Source organism: Schistocerca americana, chromosome X, assembly GCF_021461395.2.
Source record: "Schistocerca americana isolate TAMUIC-IGC-003095 chromosome X, iqSchAmer2.1, whole genome shotgun sequence".
Taxonomy (NCBI): Eukaryota; Metazoa; Arthropoda; class Insecta; order Orthoptera; family Acrididae; genus Schistocerca; species Schistocerca americana.
This window is the reverse complement of record NC_060130.1, coordinates 313852292-313875058: the sequence shown is the minus strand read 5'-3', so window position 1 is coordinate 313875058 and position 22767 is coordinate 313852292. Positions and strand designations below refer to the sequence as shown.

At 43.3% G+C, this 22767-nt stretch overlaps 1 protein-coding gene across 1 annotated transcript in view; it reads right to left on the bottom strand.

Annotated features, from left to right (window-relative positions):
• Positions 1-22767, bottom strand: part of LOC124555988 (KICSTOR complex protein SZT2-like) — a 211179-nt gene that overhangs the window by 115235 nt on the left and 73177 nt on the right. The window contains exons 9-10 of the mRNA XM_047130033.1: positions 17054-17184; positions 15474-15597 (exon numbers count right to left, since the gene is read on the bottom strand). Of these exons, the coding sequence (XP_046985989.1) occupies positions 15474-15597; positions 17054-17184 (255 nt within the window). The remainder of the gene's footprint in view (positions 1-15473; positions 15598-17053; positions 17185-22767) is intronic.

Below are 22767 nucleotides of genomic sequence, written 5' to 3'. Positions count from 1 at the left end.
GTTTGGACTACTTGAAGTTCGGATTTATTGCATCTCCATTAAAATCAACACTTGCCGATGTGTCTCATATGTGAAAAAGTATTCAGTAACGATGCCATGAAGCCTTCAAAAATGGATGACCACTTATCAAGAGTACATGCTGACAAAAAAAGTAAGCCCTTGTCATTTTTTCAAGCACTTAAAGAAAAACTAGACAAAAGGCCATCCATACGGTCGATGTTTGCGTCATCATCTATTAAAGACGATGATGAATTACGAGCGTCCTATAATATATCTTTACTAACAGTGAAGTCGGGGAAACCCCACACAATTGGAGAGCAGCTTATCTTACCAGCTATTGTGGAGGTCCTTAACAATGTATTGCACAAACCCGGACATGATATTTTAAAGAGAATACCTTTGAGCAATAACACTGTTCAGAGACGCATAGACGAGATGGGACGCGATGTGGAAAACATTTTATGCAAGTTCTTACAGACCAACAGATTCTCTCTCCAGTTGGAAGAGTCTACATTACCCAGCAATGAAGCTCTGTTGTTAGGATATGTACGATTCATAAAAGATGAAAATATGTGCCAAGAACTCCTTTTTGCTACATATTTAGAGACTGATACCAGAGGAAAATCGATTTTTCAGGCCATGGAACATTATTTTACTGACAAAGCTATTCCATGGAAGAACATTGTTTCTGTTGTGACTGATGGTGCACCGTCTATGGTTGGTCGTCATCGTGGTTTTATAGCTCACTTAAAGCAACAGCTGCCTAATGTACTGCTCATTCACTGCGTGATTCACAGGCAGCATTTAGTAGCAAAAAAACTGAGTCCTAGATTGCATAAGTCTTTACAATATGTAATAAATGCTATCAACAACATTCGAAGCAATTCTTTGAACTCTCGGTTATTTGCTCAGCTATGTGAGGAAAACGACGAAGTCTTTACTCGATTACTTCTGCACACTGAAGTTCACTGGCTATCAAGAGGCTCTTGCTTAGAAAGATGTTCAGCCAATTTTGAATCTGTGTTGGAGTTTTTACAAGAAAAAGATCCGAATTTGAAAGAAAATCTGAACAATTGTAAAACAGATATTTATTACTTGACTGATATCTTTGGAATGTTCAACAAAGTTAATTTGCAACTGCAGGGTGACGATCTTAACTTGATTAAAACAAAATCAATAATATCGGCCTTTGTGGGTAAACTAATCCTTTATAAACAAAATTTAGGCAGAAAAGAATATTTGCAGTTTCCGCATTTGTCGAAATTACCAGAAATGCTTCAAGATGATGACATTTTATTATATGTCACTCACTTGGACGCATTACACAAGGCTTTTACGGAGAGGTTTGAGGATCTTTTAAATTTACAAATTCCTCAATGGATAATGAATCCGTACAATACCACAGCCATGGAAGAAGCCAATGTGATAATGCAAGAAGAGTTGATTACCATCAGCACAGACTAAGAGCTTAAGCAGAAGTTCAACCAAGGCTATCAGAAGTTCTGGTTGCAATGCAACATTGAAACACAGTATCCTACATTGTGGAACATTACTGAAAAATACCTTATCGCTTTTCCATCATCATACCTAGTTGAAAAAGCTTCAGTGTGGTAACAAACATTTTGACAAAACAAAGAAACTGTTTGAAAATCAATGAACGTGGAGATTTATGGCTGCAACTCACCAATATTGAACCAGATGTAGCTAGATTGGTAGATAGTCACCAGGTTCATCCATCACACTGAATGTTTTATTTTCTCTTTGCGAATTAATACTTTTTTAAATATAATTTCCTACCTACTTAAGATTATTAAAGTACTTAATTTGTAATAATCATTATAAATTAAACTTGATATTTACTGAATTGTATGTCTTTTTATTTTGTTAAATTTTGATGAGAAAATGAAGTCAACTTTACTCACTTAACCAAGTGCAAAGTTTTCCAATTGGTATCTTAGTGCGTAGGTATTTTGTATCAATAGGAAAAAACTAAAGATAGGCCCCCTTATTCATAATAGTCTGCTAACTTAAAGCATTGCTAATTCTCACTCTGTCTTCTTCTATTGACCTAAGTCAGAATGAAAAATAACACTCTGTAGCAGCTGTTTTAAGTTAGCGGACCATAATGAATAAGGGGGTAGATCTTAAAAGTAGGTAATTTGGCCATGGGGGTCTGAGGTAACAGTTCATTTTGGAAAAGGAGTCACTCATCCAAAATAGTTTTGGGATCCCTGTTCTAGACTATCAACATTCCTGCAAAAGTGAAGCAGACAGTTTTCAGGTAGTGCCTGTTTGTTCAGTAGATAGACACAACAAACAGGTCTCACAGCCAGCTTGCAAACATTGGCGCGGCCGGCCCCAGTCACAGTATGCAGATAAACACGTGTTGCGGCCAGCACAAGGTGTGACGTCATGCCCCTAATGTAATACAGCACATGATCGTCACTCTTGCATCTCACGAAAAATGATTTGCTTTTTACTGCAGCAAACGAGGACATGTACAGTCTGTGTGCACACAGAAATTTAAGGCACCCCCTTCTGCTACTCCTTCACGCAAATCAAAGTCACAAACAGTGTGTAGTGCGCTTTCAAATCCCCTGGGTGTCGTTAGTGTTAAACAATTATGTAATAGCCCTTCTGGAATGCTCCCCACTCATCTGCAGTGCTATGTGAGGATAACAAACTTTTTGGGTCTCTTATTACTGCTGGACGATCAGTCCATTTGCAACATGACACTGGAGGTTCAGTGATTTGGCACAACTGTAGCACTTATGAATTGCTTGGCAAACTTAAGTTATGCACAATGGGCCACACACTGATGGCATATAGTGGTCAAGACATTCCTGTCTCAGGCACTTTTAGTCTTCCTGCAACTTTCTGAAATTTGATGAAGACAGTGACTTCACAGTACTTTCCTCTTGAGACAGTGCTAATATTTTTGCTCTAGACTCTTTTGATTTGTTTGGGGGTAAGCATTCACTTTTGTTACAGCTTGTAATGTTCCCCATGCTCTTCAAGAACAGGTAGCTCAGTAACTTACTGCTTTGCAAAACAGTGGGGTAATAGCACCCATTACTACCAGTCAGTGGCCGTCCCCTCTTGTTACTCTAAAAAAGCTGTCTGGCAAACTCCGATTTTAAGAAAACTGTGAATCCTCAAACAGTCAGTGACAATTATCCTTTGCAGCCCCCAGAAGAACTAATGGATGAACTGAGTGCTGGTCATTACTTTTCCAAAATTGGTTTGAGTGTCTCAAGATGAGCAGTTTCAACAAGTCTTTGTCATTAACACTCATTTGGGTCTTTTCAAATTTTTGAGATTGCCATTTGGCAAGGCTTCCACACCTGCCATATTTCAGTGCTTTCTGGAGCAGCTGACTGCAGAAGTTCCTTTTTGCTGGAATTATTTAGATGACACTGTCATCTCCAGTCACACTCCTGAAGAACACATTAGCAATCTTCACACTCTGTTTCAAGCTGGTCCCAAATGTAACACAGACAAATGTGCGTTTTTGAGACCAATTTTGAGTAGTTAGGAGGTCATTATAGCCTGGGTGTTGTTCGCCCATTGCAATCACATTTGCTTGCTATCCATGACCTCCACCGCCAACACAATGTGCAGGAATTGCAGTCTGTGTTAGGGAAGCCCATGTATCACATCCAATTTATTCCTAACGCCGCTCAAATCATGGCTCCCTTGCATCACTTGCAAGTCGTATGACTATCAGTCTGTCTTCCAACAGCTGAAGGATGCTTTGCTTTGAGATCAATGCCCTGTTCATTTTGATCCAGCCAAACCTGTGGTCTTGGCAGTGGATGCTTCGTCTCATGGCATCAGTGCAGTTTTGTCACATAAATTTGGTTCTGTAGACTAGCAAACTGCTTTTTCTTCAGAGTTGAAGAACAAAGCTCACTGTAGTTATTCCCTAACTGAAAAGGAGGCTCTCATCATTGTCTATGGTGTCACTACGTTCTACCAGTATCTTATTGGCAGAAAATTTCACTTGGTGACTGACCGTAAACCTCTACAATCTTTGTTTAGCCCTTCTCAGCCAGTGCCAACTTGCACAGTGCAGAAGCTGCAATGGTGGGCTTTTCTTTTGTCGAATCACCACTATGAGATTGCGTATCAGCCCGCTTCTAAGCATGGCAATGCAGATGTTCTTTCTGATCTCCCTGTTGGCCCAGATTCAGCATTCAATGAGTCCTCTGCTTCTTGTTGCTACACTGCTGCACAAGACAGATGCTTTGCATAGTATTCTGCTTAATCACCAGTAAATTGCCCAGGCCACAGCAGCAGATCCTGATTTGCAGGTTATATTGAACTACATCCGCACTGGTTGGCCATGTTCAGCCAGACAGATTTGTAGCTCTGTGGTTTGCCAACATTTTGCCCATTGGCATGCCCTTGCAGTTCACCAAGGTGTCATTTTGCTACACACCAATAATGACTAGTCGGCAACGGCCTTGCCGCAGTGGATACACCGGTTTCCGTGAGATCACCGAAGTTAAGCACTGTCGGGCATGGCCGACACTTGGATGGGTGACCATCCAGCCACCATGCGCTGTTGCCATTTTTCGGGGTGCACTCAGCCTCGTGATACCAAGTGAGAAGCTACTCGACCAAAAAGTAGCGGCTCCGGTCAAAGAAAACTATCATAATGACCAGGAGAGCGGTGTGCTGACCACACGCCCCTCCTATCCACATTCTCAACTGAGGATGACACGGCCGTTGGATAGTCCTGATGGGCCACTTGTGGCCTGAAGACAGAGTGCTTAATAATGACTGGTCACATGTTTTTGTTTCCCAGGTTCTCCAGCCTGAGGTGCTTTGTTCATTATACCAAAGGTGCCGAGGTGTCATGTGCACCAAGCAGTTGGTGTGATGTCTTTGTCCTTGGCACAGTCTGGATGCACAAGCTGAACAATCAACTTCTCAGTGCCAAGTCTGTGCCGAACATGTCAGCCGTTCCTCAGTAGTTCTATGTATGGCCCAAACCTCATGCACCTTGGCAACATTTGACTTGAATTTTACGGGTCATTACTGGAATACACATTGGCTCATCATCGATGACACTTTCAGCAAATTTCCCTTCATGGTTGCTATGCATTCTACTGTAGCTCGTTCCATGATCCAGGCCTTGCCATCAGTCTTTTGCCTTGAGAGTTTGCCTGAAGTGATAGTGACAACCTCAATTTGTAGCCATTGAGTTTGAACAGCTCTGTCAGCACCCCCATCAGGAGTGCACCATTCTACCAGTCCAACGAAAAAAAGAGTGCTTGTACAAACATTTAAGCAACAGACGGATGAACTCCATGCCTCTCGCACATGGTATCAAACTCTGTTGCCCTTCTTGTCTTCCTATGGCTTCCAGCCACATTACGGACCATTGCAGGCGAAGCTGTTGCACGGATGGCAACACCGCCTCTTGCATCAGTTGCTGCACCTGCACCAGCTGGCAGCACCCACTCTGCCCAGACTGGCAAAGTATCATACTAACAATTCAGTCTTTTACAGATTGTATGGCAGATGCAGCCACTGGGAGCAAGGTACCACTGTATAGTAACTGGATGTTCTATGTTCCTCCTGCAGGGACCGAAGAGGACTGCTGAGACAGCACCAGAATCAAATTTGTCCTTGTGAATTGTGTGATCCTGGTGCACGTTTTGTGCTTTCAGATTCCATGCTTCCCTGGACACAGCAGCACTCGCTGTATCTGTCGCCTGTGGGCCCTGCACCATTGGTGCCAGTCCCAGAGCTGATGGAAGTCGATGCCCTTCCATGGCCTTCGCCTTCTCGACAGTCATCGTTGTCTGGAAATGGGCCCCTCTTCACGGCCGCTGCCCTCATGCCACCTTGGGTCCCTCTGCAGTCATCTTTGAAGGTACACTTTTAATTTGACGTATGGCCAGTACTTGAGACTGTCAGGACACTGTTTTGTCCTCTATTTTACTCATATGGCGATAATAGTTACGAATATTAACAAGTGTGTACTCACAGTAAATTTGCAGCTCATTAAAATGTTTCTTCCACCCAGACGACTGTGAAACTTTTTTGTTATCAGTAGCTGGTTAATATTTAAGAAGACTGTTACTTACATTGTGTTTATCCATGCCAGTGTTATATCTTTGTAAAGGCTAGCATAATATTCCTCTTGCTCAATTAAATAGTATGTAGCTGTTACACTTTTCTGTTTTTCAGCTCTTAGGGGACAATTCTTAAAACTGTTAAACTTTTGTCAGTATCTACTTTTAATAACATGAAAAGGATAGATCATTACTCACCACATACACCACATAGAGGAGGTGTGGAGCTCAGATAGACACAATGAAAAGACTGCTAAACTTTTAACTTTCAGGCAAAAAGTTATTCTTCAGAAGCAGAAAACATACACACACACACACACACACACACACACACACACACACACACACACAGCTACTGCCTCCCACCACTCAGGCCCAACTGCAGGCTGCGCCTGCATCAGAGCAGCAATCTGTGGTGGGTATGTCCACCTACAAGTGTTGCCACGCGGACATCAATCCAGAAATCCTGCAGGATCTCCAGTTCCTTCTCAAATTCTCAGGTCCATCTCAGAAACTCTACCCTGAGTCTATTTCTCTTTTCACCCCCAGCACTGTTCATACTTCTACCTACTACATGCTTCCTGCAGTCCATAAACCCAACCACCCAGGATGCCCCATCGTGGCCAGTTACTGTGTGCCAAGGCTGCAGAATGGGAAAGGGTGGAAGGAGAGAGGGGGGGGGGGGGGGGGAGCAGTGACAGTGAAGGCATGGGGGAAGACATTGTGAAGACATTGTGGTGCTGTGGGAGAGAAAAGGGACATATGGGGACAGGATATGGTTACTAGGTGCAGAGATGGGAGGCTGTGCTGGGGGGGAAGAGAAAAAGAGGAGAAGACTATTAGGTGTTTTGGTGGAACTGAAGGCATAGGTAGTGCTGGAGTGGGAGCTGGGAAGGGGATGGAGGACAAGTATTTGCTAAAGCTGAGGCCAGGTGGGTTACAAGAAAGAAGGATACGTGGCAGGGAGAGATACCACCTGCGCAGTTCAGAAAAACTGGTGTTGGTAAGAAGGTAAAAGTTGGCAGAGGCTGTGAAGCAGGCAACATGTTCTGAAACTGCCTCTTGGCCACAGTTTGGCAGTGACCATGCATGCTGACAGACAGTTTGTTAGTTTTCATGCCCATGTAGAAAGCAGCACAGTGATTGCAAGTTAGTTTGTAGATGACATGGCTGTTTTCACAAGTAGCCCCACCTTGGATGGGATAGGAGATGCCTGTGACAGGACTGGTGTAGGTAGTAGTGCATGGATATATGAGATAGGTCCTGGATACAGATCTATTGCTGGAATATGAGCCATGAGGCAAGGGGTGGGAGCAGGGGTGGAGAAAGGTTGGAGAAGAATATTGTGCAGGATCAGTGGGCAATGGGCAGTGGACCACCACTGCACGAGTAGTAGGGAGGATAGTGGGTCTGATATTTCTTATTTCATGGCATGATGGGAAGTACCACCCATAATCGGAGAAACTGAATCACATTCTCAGCCAGGGTTTCAATCCTCACGCAGAATTTGATTCAGTTTCTCCAATCCAGGGTGGTACTGAGTTACAAGAAGAGTACTCCACTGTGGTCATACAGTGGGCATCTGGAAGGTGATATGTAACGGGAGAGACAAGGCACAGTAGATCTCATTCTGGACAAGGTTCAGAGGGTAATTTCAGTCTCTAAAGGCTTCAGCGAGGACCTTTCCTGGCATATCTGGAGAGGTGCGAATCGCAAATCGTGAATCTCTTGCTCAGTGTAAGGTCCCAAGTAATTAGAAAAAATCACTGGTGACTCCTGGGTATAAGAAGGGTACAAGAATGGACCCGCTAAATTGCAGACCAATATCCCAAACATTGGTTTGCTCCAGGATCCTTGAACATATTCTCAGTTTGAATACAATAAATTTGCACTTTCTTGTGAAAGGCAAAGGTCCCGCATTCAAGTCTCAGGCTGAAACACAGTTTTAATCTGCCAGGAAGTTTCATATCAGTGAACACTCCATTGCAGAGTGAAAATTTCATTCTGTACAATAAATTTTCTTGAGACCGAGAAGTTTAAGTTCACGAATCAGCATGGTTGAACAAAGCATCATTTATACTAAACTCAGCTTGGCCTTTTCTCACACGATATACTGCAAACTTTGGATGAAAGGCAATAGATTCCATACTCCTAGATTTCCGGAAAGCATTTGACTCGGTGCCCCACTGCACGCTGTTAATGAGTTATCCTTGACAGCGAGTGTTCATCAGAGACAAAGGTACGAAGGAGTGCTACAGTGAAGTTTGTTACGACTGCTCTTATTCGCTACATGCACAAATGATTTGGTAGACAGAGTGGCCAGCAATCTGCAGTTGTTTGCTGTGGTGTATGGCTCTGTGTGAAAGTTGAGTGACTGTAATAGGATACAAGACCACTCAGACAAAATTTGTAGTTGGAGTGGTGAATGGCAGTTAGCTCTAAATGTAGAATAATGAAAGTTAATGCAGATGAGTAGGAAAAACAAACCAGTAATGTTCAGATGTAGCACTAGTAGTGTCCTACTTAACACAATCATGTATTTAAATATGTGGGCATAACATTGCAAAGCAATGTGGAATGGAACAAGCACGTGAGGGTTGTGGTGGGAAAGGTGAATTGGTCGACTTCAGTTTATTGGGAGAATTCTATGAAAGTGTAGTTCATCAGTAAAGGAGACCGCATATAGGTCACTAATGTGACATATTCTTGAGTACTGCTCGAGTGTGTGGGATGTGTACAAGGTCAGATTAAAGGTAGACATCAAAGTGATTCAGAGGTGGCCTGCTAGATTTGTTACTGGCAGGTTCAAGCAACATGCATCTGTCATGTAGATGCTTCAGGAACTCAAATGGGAATTCCTGGAGGGAAGGTGACACCCTTTTTGAGGAACACTATTGAGAAAACTTTGAGAATTGGCATTTGAAGCTGACTGCAGAATGATTCTGTTGCCTCCAACATCCACTGTGCATAAGGACTACGAAGATAAGAGATGAGAAGTTAGTGCTCATTCAGAGCCCATAAGGTGGATTGCAGAGTATTGATGTAGATGTAGATGTAGTCTGTCACTAAAGATGCAACAACTACAAGTGGCTAGGCTGGAAGGGACTTTTTGGTATGGAATGGGTGGCAGCTGTTAAAGTGGAGGTATTGTTGAGGGTTAGTAGGTTGATGCGGCCAAGGCACTGACGTATCCATCCTTGAGTTGGCCGAAAACATCAAGGAAGGTGTCTTCTTGGATTGAGGAGGACCTGATGAAGTGAATGGGTGAGAAGGTGTTGAAGTTCTGGAGGAATGTGGATAGGGTATCCTCTCCCTTGCTCCAAATCATGAAGATGTTATCAATGAATCTGAACAAGATGAGAGATCTGGGACTCTGGGTGGCTAGGAAGGATTCCTGTAAATGGCTCATGATGAGGCTGGCATAGAATGGTGTCATTCAGGTCCAATTTCTGTACCATGGATTTGTTTGTAAGTCGTGCCTTCAAAGGAGAAGTAATTGTGAGAGAGGATATAGTTGGTCATGGTAACAACGTAGCAGGTTGTAGGTTTGGAGTAGTTGGGTGATTGGAAAGTTTGTGTTCAATAATAGCAAGGCCATGGGCAAGGGGGTGTTAGTCTAGAGGGAGTAGCACCAAAAGTGATGGGCAGGTGAGCAGGGCGCCAGGTGGTAAAGGAACAGCAACTGTGGAAAGCTCATGGAGGAATTGATTGGCATATCTTTTATTCAGGGGGATAGGTTATGGTCCACAAGAGCAGACAGTCTCCCAGTGGAGGCATAGTAATTGGACACAATGTGGCATCCTGGGTTGTTGGGTTTATGGACTGTAGGAAGCAGTTAGAAGGCAGAACTGTGGAGAGTGGTGAGAGTGAGGACATAAATAGACCTAGGGGAGAGTTTCTGGGATGGACTTGAGAATTTGAAGAGGGACTGAAGCTCCTGCTGGATTTCTGGAATGGTGTACTGCAGCAGGGTTTGTAGGTGGATGTATCTGACAGCTGGTGGCGACCCTCTGCCAAGTTAATCCTTGCGGTTCATAACCACAGCACGTAGGACTATAAGATTGTGACCATCTTATAAGTGGTGGAGCACAGTTCTTTCTGCAGATGTAAGGTTGATTTCCATTTCGAGGGAATTGGGGAATGGTGGTGAGGCAAGGTACGAGGTCAGGAAATTCTGCAATCTTAACATTGGGTGATTTGGGGGCAATGGAGGTACATCACAGTTGGATGAAGGAGTTAACTGATTCAGGTGGGGCTCAGTATTGGTTTTGGGTTGAATCTGTCTAGTAAGGTTGATGGCGTAAAAGTGTTTGCATTGTAGGAACTGGGAGAAGGAAAAGTCTTTATTAACAAGTCCAGCATGATTGAATTTGGGAGTGGCGCAAAAGGTAAGCCCTCAGGAAAGGACTGATACTTCTGTGGGACTGAGGCTTTTGCAGGGCAGGTTTATGACAGTTTTACAGCTCTATTTACATTCTGGATTCTGTAAGGTGGGATGGAGTTTCTGAGGGTGTGTTAAATGTAATACATATAAAATGCATGTTTGACCATCAGCTGCTTTTTTATTTAAAACCCAAATACTGGCTGGTTTCAGACATGACCATCTTCACAGATTATGGTTCAAATAATTTGGGCCATAACATCACATCTGTCATTGCTTCAATAATGGACGGGTCTCATATGTAGAGCATGCCATGAATTCCAGTACAACACACACGACTTTTAAAGGTACACATACTTACAACATGCATAAACAGAGCAGTAATGCTCTGTTTACACATGTTATTAGTAAACATGGCTACAAAGCGATCACTGAAGTGAAGCCCATCTTGTTGGTAAGCATGTTCAGCATCTGGGCTGTCCAACTGTCTCTTGGTCACAGTTTGGCAGTGGCCATTCATGAAGACGGATAGTTCATTAGTTGTCATGTCTATGTAGAATGCAGCATAATGGTTGTAGCTTAGATTTTAGATCATGTGACTACTCGAGGGTGGTCACAAGTACTGCTGTTGACATCAACCTGCCAACTACCAACAATACCTTGACGTTGACAACTGCCACCCATTCCATACCAAAAAGTCCCTTCCATACAGCCTAGCCACCCATGGTCATTGCATTTGTAGTGATGAGCATTCTCTCTTCAAATATGCCAAAGTTCCCACTGAGGCCTTCACAGATCATAATTACCCTCCCAACCTTGTCCAGAAAGAAATCTCCCATAACTTATCTCCCCTATCACCTACCACATTCCACATGACCCACTGCCCTGCCACAAAGGAGCACTCTAGTTGTGATCCAGTAGCAACGAGGACTGGAACAACTGAAACACATTTTCTGCTAGGGTTTCAACTACCTTTCGTTTTGGCCATGAAATGAGGAACATTCTCCTTGCTATCCTCCCTAGCCCTCCCACAGTGGCCGGCCGGAGTGGCCTAGAGGTTCTGGGCCCTACAGTCTGGAACCGTGCGACCGCTACCGAATCCTGCATCGGGCATGGATGTGTGTGATGTCTTTAGGTTAGTTAGGTTTAAGTAGTTCTAAGTTCTAGGGAATTGATGACCACAGCAGTTAAGTCCCATAGTGCTCGGAGCCATTTGAACCATTTTTGAACCTCCCACAGTGGTATTCTGCTGCCCACTGAACTTACACAATATCCTTGTCCATCCCTAATCCACCTCTGCTCCTCCCCCGTGTCTCATGGCTCATACCTCTGCAGTATATCTATATGCAAGACCTGCCTCATACATCCTCCAACTACTACCTACTCCAGTCCTATCACAGGTATCTCCTATCTCACCAAAGCCAGGGCTACCTGTGAAAGCAGTCATGTGATCTACCAACTAAGCTGCAACCACTGTACTGCTTTCTACATGGTCATGACAACTAACAAGCTGTCTGTCTGTACGAATGGTCACTGTCAAACTGTGGCCAAGAGACAGTTGGACCACCCAGTTTCTGAACATGTTGCCCAACAAAATGTGCTTCACTTCAAAGGCTGCATCACAGCCTGTGCCATCCTTATCCTTCCTACCAACACCAGTTTTTCTGAATTGCAAAGGTGGGAACTTTCCCTACAACATCTCCTTTATTCTCCTAACACCCCTGGCTCAGCCTTCATTAGCCCCTGTTCTCTACTGCCTTCTCTGCTCCCATTCCGGCACTACCCACACCTTCCATTCTACCAATGCACCTGCTAGTCTTTTCTCCTCTCTATGTCTCTCCTCTCCTCTCTCCCCTACCTCCTCAACCAGCACAGCCTCCCATCTCTGCAACCAACAGCCCTATCCTGCCCACTCCGCATCCCTCCCCACTCCAACAGCAGCACAACATCCCCCCCCCCCCCCCCAAATGCTATCCCTCCCCCTCCGTGCACCATGCCTCCTCCTTACCCCAACAACCCACCCTGGATTGTGCTCAGGTCATGTGCAGGTGTAGTCAGGCCCAAGTGGCTGTAGACAGCAGCCATGTGTGAGTGAGTAATGCTCTCTGTGTGTGTGTGTGTGTGTGTGTGTGTGTGTGTGTGTGTGCGCGCGCGCGCACATGATGCACGTCTTCTATACGTGAAGAAGGTCCTCTTATCTTTGACTTCTCATTATTTGATGTTGACTAGCAGCGTTCCTTCCATACCACAATCCAGTGCTGTTTTTCTTTATTGCTATTCTGTAACACATTACTATACTCGATGTCCATCCTTTTGTTTCTCTACTTTCCAGTGTTTTCTATCGCATTCCGAACTGCAGATGCCTTTACTTCCAAGCCACACTGTATTGACAGTCTCGTCCATCTGCAACACACAGCTATATGACCACATGTATTGTTGGCGCAGCATCTTATGTCCCAAAGTCTTCCCACCGATATAATTATTTCTACACAAAATTGATCACTTCTCCTCCCTCATACTCATGTATTTTAATTTCCTCTTCCCTTAGTCCAGCACACACATACTGACACACTTAATACAGTCACACCTCCTATCCCCTTTCTTCACACATATCCCCCCACCAACCTGCATCCCACTATTATCGTCTTCTTATTTATTTTTCTTTTTGATCTCATTGTGTTTTTAGGGTGATTCTAGTTCGTTTTTGTCTTTCACTTTTGGCTTCACTCCCTCAGGTCCCACCTTATTCCCCATACCTCACCCACCTCATTGTTTTGTTATTTTTTCTTTTCCCCACATATTTTTAATAAGCATTTATTTATCCTCCACTGCTGACCCTTGCTCCTTCCATCTTTGCCAATACAGAAATGTTTTCCTATCCCCAGGCAGACCCTAGTCCCATGCACTATTCCTGTTTTATCGTCTGTCTCATGGAATCTTGTCAATGGCCTGAAAATCATATTACGAATCTCTGACTGGAACCCCCCCTTCCACAATTCCTCTGTGTTCAAATTCTGTCAGTCAATAGCTTTTACCAACCTAGTCCTGTAAAACCCTGTAAATCGGGCCCAAACCTCCTTACAACACTTCCTCTCCATCCATAAACTTCTCCTGTTCTGCAATCCCAAATTACTACATCTCATCTCCTGGACTGGAACTCTTGCCCTACAGGAATTAGAGTACCATGCAAAATACCACACCACATCAAAAAACTCCCCAATCTGTTCACCCCCTGCCCCATCCTTGGACTACTACTATCCACCACCTCTACAAGACCCTTCACCAGGCCTTCCCACATCCCCTTGCAGCCGACAAACCCTGCTTTGCAGACCTATTACACTTAACTTTTTGGAACGTGACTACTAACAGCCATCAAATAATGTATAAAAACGCATGTTTGAACATCAGGTGCTTTTTTTATTTAAAACCCAAATATTGACCAGACTAATGAACTGAACATCTTCATGAACGGCCACTGCCAAACTGTGGCCAAGAGACAGATGGACCACCCAGTTGCTGAACACACTTACCAACAAGAAGTGCTTCACTCCAGTGACTGCTTCATAGCGATCTGGATCCTTCCTACCAACACCAATTATGCTGAATCGCACAGGTGGGAACTCTCCCCTACAACATATCAACATATCCTTCGTTTTCATGAAGCCCCTGGCCTTAACCTTTACTAGACTCCATTTCCACCCCCTTCCCTGCTCCCACCCCAGCACTACTCATGTCTTTCATTCCAACAATGCACCTACTCTTCTGTTCCCCTTCTCTAAGTCTCTTCCCTTCCCCCTACCCCAGCACAGCCTCCAATCTCTGCATCTAGCAGCCTTATCCTGTTCCCACCACATTCTGGCTTGCTCCAACAAAAGCACATCTTCCCCCATGCCTATCCTGCTAGCCCTCCCTTTTCCCACCCCATGCCTCCTCTTACCCCCACCATTCATCATGGATTGCTGCTCATGTCAGATGCTGGCAAAGCTCTCAGTCGGGCCTGAGCGGACATAGATAGTATAGATAGTAGTCACGTGTGTTTGTGTTTGTGTGTGTGTGTGTGTGTGTGTGTGTGTGTGTGTGTGTGTGCGCGCTTCTGCTTCTGGTGGAAGACTTTTCTCTCTGAAATCTCAAAGTTTAGAAGTCTTTTCACTGTGTCTGTTTGTGATTCAGTGCCTACTTTAAACTGATTGATTATACTTTTTGATAGGCCACATAACATTCCAGGGATTAATGATACCAGTCATCTTAAATGCTCCTCTCATTCACTGCAGTCTCAGGGTCTGTCCAGGCTGAGTTTATGAACAAAGAGGAAGATGATGAGAATGACAGTCTTGAACAGTTACAGACTGTTTACACACGCTGAAGTTTAGACACTATTTTCTATAGTGAGAATTGTCCTTCACTCACTGTGCACCAAAAACTACAGCCTTATACCATGCAGCCCTATCCTGTACCCACCACATCCCTGTTCACTCCCACAGTAGTGCAACATCTCCCTCACCCCTACCGCAGTATCCTTCCCCCTCCTCACCCCACATCTACCCAGATTATATTGCTACTGATGACATTTACCCTTACATTAGTGTTAGTGGTGCACATTTACTTCTGATTTCAAATAACTTTGTCTGCTGTACTAGTAATGACATGTCACGAAAGTGCTTGATGATATCAAAAAACAAATTAACATCTTGTCTTTGGCTTATCTATAATACAGAAGGTTTACACAGCCATATCCATAAATCCTCCTCTCCCCCCTCCCCCCCCCCCCCACACAACTCTTAAGGTTGCAATTAACACATGAATTATTTTCCCACTGGACCAACCTCCTCCCCTCCACTCCTCCCTCCTCATCCCTCCTATCTGACTGAACATTTTGAAGTCTCCAGGATTGTCCTCAGTTCTCATTTGGGCAAAATGGCAAAGCAGAATGGTTTCTTTGTTAGTGTAGCATATGAAGGAATGCTACTTTATTAACAGATAAATTTACAATATTTGAAAGTAATTACCCTAATAGAAAATCCTTCCTTTTGGCGACAGCAAATAATTGCTGATAAGCTCAAATTCAAATTGTCTTCCATTTGGTTTTTACGCAGTAACTGTGGTTCTTCAGTCCCACGAAAAGAGTAAGGCCTGAAAAATTATATAAGTGCAAAATAAATTTACTATTTCAAATCAACAAAAGAAAAATATCTCTATAGCACATTATCAACAAGCTGTGAAAATTTTTATAGTCTTAAATAGTTATCCCAATAATTTTATAACTAATTAATTTGATAACTGTCTCCTTCCACAATTTTATAACTGTCTCCTTCAACAGGCTATATTATCATACCACTGCAACAGTTGATAGAGCTCTTGCAAAAATGTTTACACTGAAACTATTACATTCTTTTCTGGTTTTTAAAAATCTTATTCAATAATGAAAGAATGACTAAACAAATTACAAACAACATTGCTCAAGTAATTAGTAAGTCCTTTTTAGCAATCGCAAAGAAAATGATTAGTTCCAGTTGGGTGGATGTATATTACAAAATGTTCTCAAAATTGCTGTAAACAATAATGCTGCTGAAACAGTTTTCTTGCAGATTATCATTTCAAAATACCCTTCTGTCCCTCCTAAAATTAAAATATGAAACTTCTTTGTCAATCTTCAAATATTTCTTAAAAAATGGAAAAATCCAGGATGGAATAACATCAGTATTATGAAAGGGACAGATTACTACTCACCATATATTGGAGATACTGAGTTGCAGACAGGCACAACAGAAAAGACTACAAAACACATAAGCTTTATGTCAGAAGGCCTTCTTCTGAAATAAACACACACACACAGCTTGCATACACATGGCCACAATCTCTGGCTGGTGGGGCCAGAGACAGTGGTCGTGTGTGTTAGCTGTGTTTGTATGAATGTGTATGTGTATGTTGTCTATTTCAGAAGAAGGCCTTCTGGCTGACAGCTTACATGTTTTGCAGTGTTTTTGCTGTCCCTGTCTGCGACTCAACATCATCTTCAAATATTTGGTGATAGGCCAAGCTACACCTTTTGGTAAATGACAAACTTTAACTGTTATTCTGAAGAGCTCATCACAGATTCACTGGAATAGGTTACTTGCATTTGTTTTAATGCCTTCAACATTAACACAGTGAATCATTAAAGTGATAGTCCTGGAGTTTTTAAGTGACTGAATAATGTGAAGAAATTAAGGAAAATCATACAGGCATATTTTTAATTTTCATAAACACATAAGTTCATTTTGGAGCTGAATAGAAATGATTTCCAGACTGATATAGTCTGTCAATGACACACTCACTCAAGGCTCATTATATCAAACTACTTGAGGTACAGAAAAATATCACTTCGTCTGAAAATGAGGCCCTTTTTTATTGGCTATTAATAATGTAAATCATTATTTACTTTCCTCTTGTTTTTCCTGTTCCTTTTCAATGTCCTGTAGGTCTTTCTTTTTCTGAATCATGTAACTATCTGATTCGCTCACATTACAAATTTGGGGATAGCAAATGGCTTCTAGAATTATGCACATCATCATCAAAAAGTACATAGTACTTTATGTGGTGAACATACCTTGTATTCCAGATGAGCACATTTCCATGAGATGAGTGGTAATTTGATGGCACAGAAGGAAAAGTTGTGTAAAAGCTCCATGTCAAAAATGCATTATGGTAGACATTCATACAGGCTGCTGTGTTTATTTCCTGACAACAGAAAAATATGACAAATAAAGTGAATACAGTTAACAGCTCTATGACACAAAAATGATGATTTTGTTAACAGTATTGTAGCAAAATGACTATTAGCTTTATACAGGATACATTTTGTAAATGAAACCCCCTCCTATTTCAATGCATAAGAAGAAAAAATATGAAATGAACAAAAAACACAAAAAATATTTTTGTCATTAAATTATTTCGGAGTTACTCGAATTTCATAAGACTTAACATCTTTTATATTTTACACTATAGCTTGATTTTCCTACCAACTTACAATATTGTGTGTGTGTGTGTGTGTGTGTGTGTGTGTGTGTGTGTGTGTGTGTGTGTCCTGATAACAAGTTAAAATCTGCCTTTATGTATGTACTAAACCAATCAGATTGTTCAAACGTCTCGTGTGTGTGTGTGTGTGTGTGTGTGTGTGTGTGTGTGCGTGTGCGTGCGTTTGTGTCCTCATAGCAAGTTAAAATCTGCCTTCACATATGTACTAAACCAATCAGATTGTTCAAACGTCTGTCAAAACATAGAAACCTGAAATATGCACACCATAAGCATATCACAATGGAGTGGCTTCTTGCCTGAGCAGGAAACCATCCATTATTAGACTATGCCCTGTTCACAGTTGTCTAAGGACTTCACCTCACTCCAGTAGTTCGAAACTGGTAGGCCACATCCAATTAGTTGACTCTCCAAGTTGCAACTTATCTCCATTACTTCTAATCATTCTTCTTCTTATTGGTGCATGATTGCTCCAACAGTGAGAGGATGGTATATAGAGGAGCAAGGGGGGAGGGGGGGGGGGGGAGTCACATCCAATCATGAGATTTCTTGTACCTGCTTCTTTGGTTGTTACACCAACTAATTTGTCTCCCTTAATCTGCTAGTGCCCAGTAGAGTGACAGTACCTTCTCAACTATGGCATGTAGAGAAGGGAGTCCTGGATGTTCTGCACTTCTTTCTCTGCTGGATACATGTGGAAAAATGGGTTCAAGACATTGATGATAAATTTCTTGGTGTAACTTGCCTCCTCCAACACTCTCAAGATTGCATGTAATTCTGCACCAAATTCTGTAATTCATTTGGTAACAGGGTCTTGTGTGAATGATTAGGTAAAACCAAAGAGCATCTGTGAAAATCCCATTGTTTTGAGAGTACAGCCATTTAGTTGTGGTGTTTGTTTAATATTTCCTAAAAAAATGATTAATGGAATATCTCATATGAGATGTGAAACAAATACTAACAAAGAGATAGAGGGGCTGGCCAGTACTTACCTCAGCTCAGTACAGCCGATAGATACACATAAAACACATAAAACAGAACCGAAAATTTACGTTCCTAGCTTTCGGAACAAATGTTCCTTCATCGGGGAGGAGAGAGGGGAAAGAAAGGGAAGAAGGGAAAGGAGATTCAGTTACTCACAACCCAGGTTATGAAGCAACAGGGAAAGGAAAATAGGGAGGGTAGCAAGGATGGAGGCATGGTTGTCAGAGGGAAGCCAAAGATATTCTACTGTAAGTACTGTGCCAGCTTCAAACCAAAGTGGATGCATACAGAAGTAAAGAGGTATATAGTATAAAGATAAACACAACTATGTAGGATGAAAAGATGCGTGAATGGCTAAAGAGGAAAGGGAAAGAGGAGAAGACTGAAGAGTGAATGAGATTGGGGTTGTTTAACGTAGGTTCAGTCCAGGGGGATGGCGGGATGAAAGGATGTGTTGGAGTGCAAGTTCCCATCTCCGCAGTTCAGAGGGACTGGTGTTGGGTGGGAGAAGCCAAATGGCACATATGGTGTAGCAGGTTCCTAGGTCCCTATAATTATGCTGGAGCGCATGCTCCGCTACTGGGTATTGGGCATCTCCTAGGCGGACAGTTCGTCTGTGTCCGTTCATGCGCTCAGCCAGTTTAGTTGTTGTCATGCCGATGTAAAAGGCTGTGCAGTGCAGGCATGTCAGTTGATAAATGACATGTGTAGTTTCACACGTGGCCCTGCCTTGAATTGTGTATGTTTTACCAGTAGCGGGGCTGGAGTAGGTGGTTGTGGGGGGATGCATGGGGCAGGTTTTGCAGCGGGGTCGGTTACAGGGGTAGGAACCGCTGGGTGGAGAAGGTAGTCTGGGAATATTGTAGGGTTTAACAAGGATGTTACGGAGGTTAGGGGGGCGACGAAAGGCAACTCTGGGTGGTGTGGGGAGAATTTTGTCAAGGGATGATCTCATTTCAGGGGTTGACTTGAGAAAGTCATATCCCTGGCGGAGCAATTTGTTGATGTTTTCGAGGCCAGGATAATATTGGGTGACAAGGGGGATGCTTCTGTGTGGTCTGGGGGTAGGAACATTGTTGTTGGATGGGAAGGAATGTATTGCTCGGGAAATCTGTTTGTGGACAAGGGCTGCAGGATAGTTGCGGGAGAGGAAAGCATTGGTCAGGTTATTGGTGTAATTGTTGAGGGATTCGTCACTGGAGCAGATACGTTTGCCACGAATACCTAGGCTGTAGGGAAGGGAGCATTTGATGTGGAAAGGATGGCAGCTATCAGAGTGAAGGTACTGTTGTTTGTTTGTGGGTTTGATATGGACAGAGGTGTGGATGTGAGCTTCAACAAGATGAAGGTCAACATCCAGGAAGGTGGCTTGGGTTTTGGAGAAGGACCAGGTGAAATTCAGATTCGAAAAGGAGTTGAGGTTATGGAGGAAATTAAGGAGTGTTTCTTCACCATGAGTCCAGACCACAAAGATGTCATCTATAAACCTATACCAGTCCAGGGGAAGCAGCTGTTGGGTCTTCAGGAAAGCCTCCTCCATGTGGCCCATGAAGAGGTTGGCATAGGACGGAGCCATCCTGGTTCCCATGGCTGTTCCCCTGATTTGTTTGTAGGTCTGGCCTTCAAAAGTGAAGTAATTATGGGTGAGGATGAAGTTGGTAAGTGTGATAAGGAACGAGGTTTTTGGAAGATCTTCGGGTGGGCGTTGGGAGAGGCAGAGAGACCATGGGTATGTGGGATGTTTGTGTAAAGGTATGTAGCATCTATGGTGACAAGAAAGGTTTCAGGTGGGAGATGAGTGGGAATGGATATGAGGCGTTCTAGGAAGTGGTTTGTGTCTTTGATGTAGGATGGGAGTCTGCGGGTGATAGGTTGGAGGTGCTGGTCTACCAGAGCTGAGATACGTTCGGTTGGGGCTTTGAAGCCTGCTACAATGGGACGGCCAGGATGGTTCTCTTTGTGGATTTTGGGTAATAGGTAGAAGGTAGGGGTACGTGGCTCAGGTGGAGTGAGTAAGTCTATGGAAGCCATTGTGAGGCCTTGTGCAGCTCAGTCTGGATGGAGGGAATGGGATCCTGGGTAACAGCTTTGTAGGTTGAGGTGTCGGAGAGTTGACGCAGTCCTTCTGCCACATACTCCACACGGTCAAGTACGACAGTTGTGGAACCTTTATCCGCCGGGAGGATGACAATAGAGCGGTCTATTTTCAGCTCCTTAATGGCACGGGATTCAGCTGGGGTGATGTCGGGGGTTGTCGGGATGTTCTTCAAGAAGGACTGGGAGGCAACACTGGATGTGAGGAATTCCTGAAATGTCTGCAAGGGATGGTTTTGGGGGAGGGGAGGAGGATCCCTTTGAGAAGGCAGTCGGAACTGTTCTAGACAGGGTTCAACACTGGGTCTAGTATTTGGGGGCTGTGTTTGGGTAGTGAAGTGATATTTCCAGTTGAGGTTCCGGGTGGATGAGAGGAGATCTTTAACCAGGGCAGTGTGGTTGAATTTAGGCGTGGGGCTAAAGGTTAAGCCTTTTGATAGAACAGATGTCTCTGGAGGAGAAAGGGATCTGGATGAGAGGTTTAGGACTGCTACACCGTATGTGCCATTTGGCTTCTCCCACCCAACACCAGTCCCTCTGAACTGCGGAGATGGGAACTTGCACTCCAACACATCCTTCCATCCCGCCATCCCCCTGGACTGAACCTACGTTAAACAACCCCAATCTCATTCACTCTTCAGTCTTCTCCTCTTTCCCTTTCCTCTTTAGCCATTCACGCATCTTTTCATCCTACATAGTTGTGTTTATCTTTATACTATATACCTCTTTACTTCTGTATGCATCCTCTTTGGTTTGAAGCTGGCACAGTACTTACAGTAGAATATCTTTGGCTTCCCTCTGACAACCATGCCTCCATCCTTGCTACCCTCCCTATTTTCCTTTCCCTGTTGCTTCATAACCTGGGTTGTGAGTAACTGAATCTCCTTTCCCTTCTTCCCTTTCTTTCCCCTCTCTCCTCCCCGATGAAGGAACATTTGTTCCGAAAGCTAGGAACGTAAATTTTCGGTTCTGTTTTGTGTGTTTTATGTGTATCTATCGGCTGTACTGAGCTGAGGTAAGTACTGGCCAGCCCCTCTATCTCTTTGTTAGTATTTATTTCCTAAAAAAATATAGTTAAAAAAAACAGTCCTTAAAACTGACTCCCATGTTATTTGGTAAAGGTAATATAATTTTGTGTTTCTTCAGAAACCAGGTTCCAACTCTATCTTAGGGTTGAAATTTGGTCCACACCAAGAGCTATTATGTCATGCCTTGCTTAGGATCCTAATTGCCCTTCTTGTTCACAGGCAGTTTATGAATTTTGATTCTATGACCCCATAGTAGAGTGACCAAGCCAACAGTTCAGTGTGCCAGTTATACTGAAATAGTTAAGATTTATCTGTTTATCATTGCCAGATTTTGATTAAGTTCTTAATTCCAGTAGAGGTCTAGGCTATCAAATTCACTCACAGGGTTGAATGTCCATTTCAAGCAATGGCTGACTACACTAGCTAGAGGGATCATGCTTGAAAAAATATGATAAATCTTAATCTTTTGAAAGATAAGTAAAAGACAGGTATCTCAGGCAGATCCCATATACCTGAGCAAGCCTAATAGAAGTAAGGTGTTGCAGGTGTCCCAGGCATTGTACAATAACAACCAAATCAGCTCAACAACCCTCAACCCCATCAACGTGTGACGAAACCTTGAGGTTGAGAATTTCTTAGACGTATGTACTCATTCTTGCAATCTGAGTTTTAAACAAATAAACCACTCCCCATAACATACAATGTTCCACCGTTATGCCTAATAGTGGCCGCTGAAGCATGTCCAGAGCTTACGATTATGAGGGAATGGTGGTGCGCACAAATCACCAACCCCCCCCCCCCCCCCCCTCCCACCACCGCCACCACCACCACCACCACCACCACCACCACCACCACCACCTCCCCAAAATATCTAGAGAATCCTAATTTTGCAATACCTATACCTAGGTGATGCCAACTGATCACAGTGTGTTGAAATAGATTTTAACCCTGTGTGATGATTTTGCAGCTACATTTTTCACAAGTGAAGATTGGAAATGTGACATGCTGAAAGTGCCAAAATTGGATATTTTCGCCCCCCATGTAAACTGCTAAATGTGCCATGACTAATAAGTTTAGATATTTTGAAAATACCAGGTCTCCCTGCACTTGAAAATACCTCCCCTAGATATAGCAGTGTGTAAGTTCCTTTGTTCATGACATGAGGAATGCTGACTGCACCGAA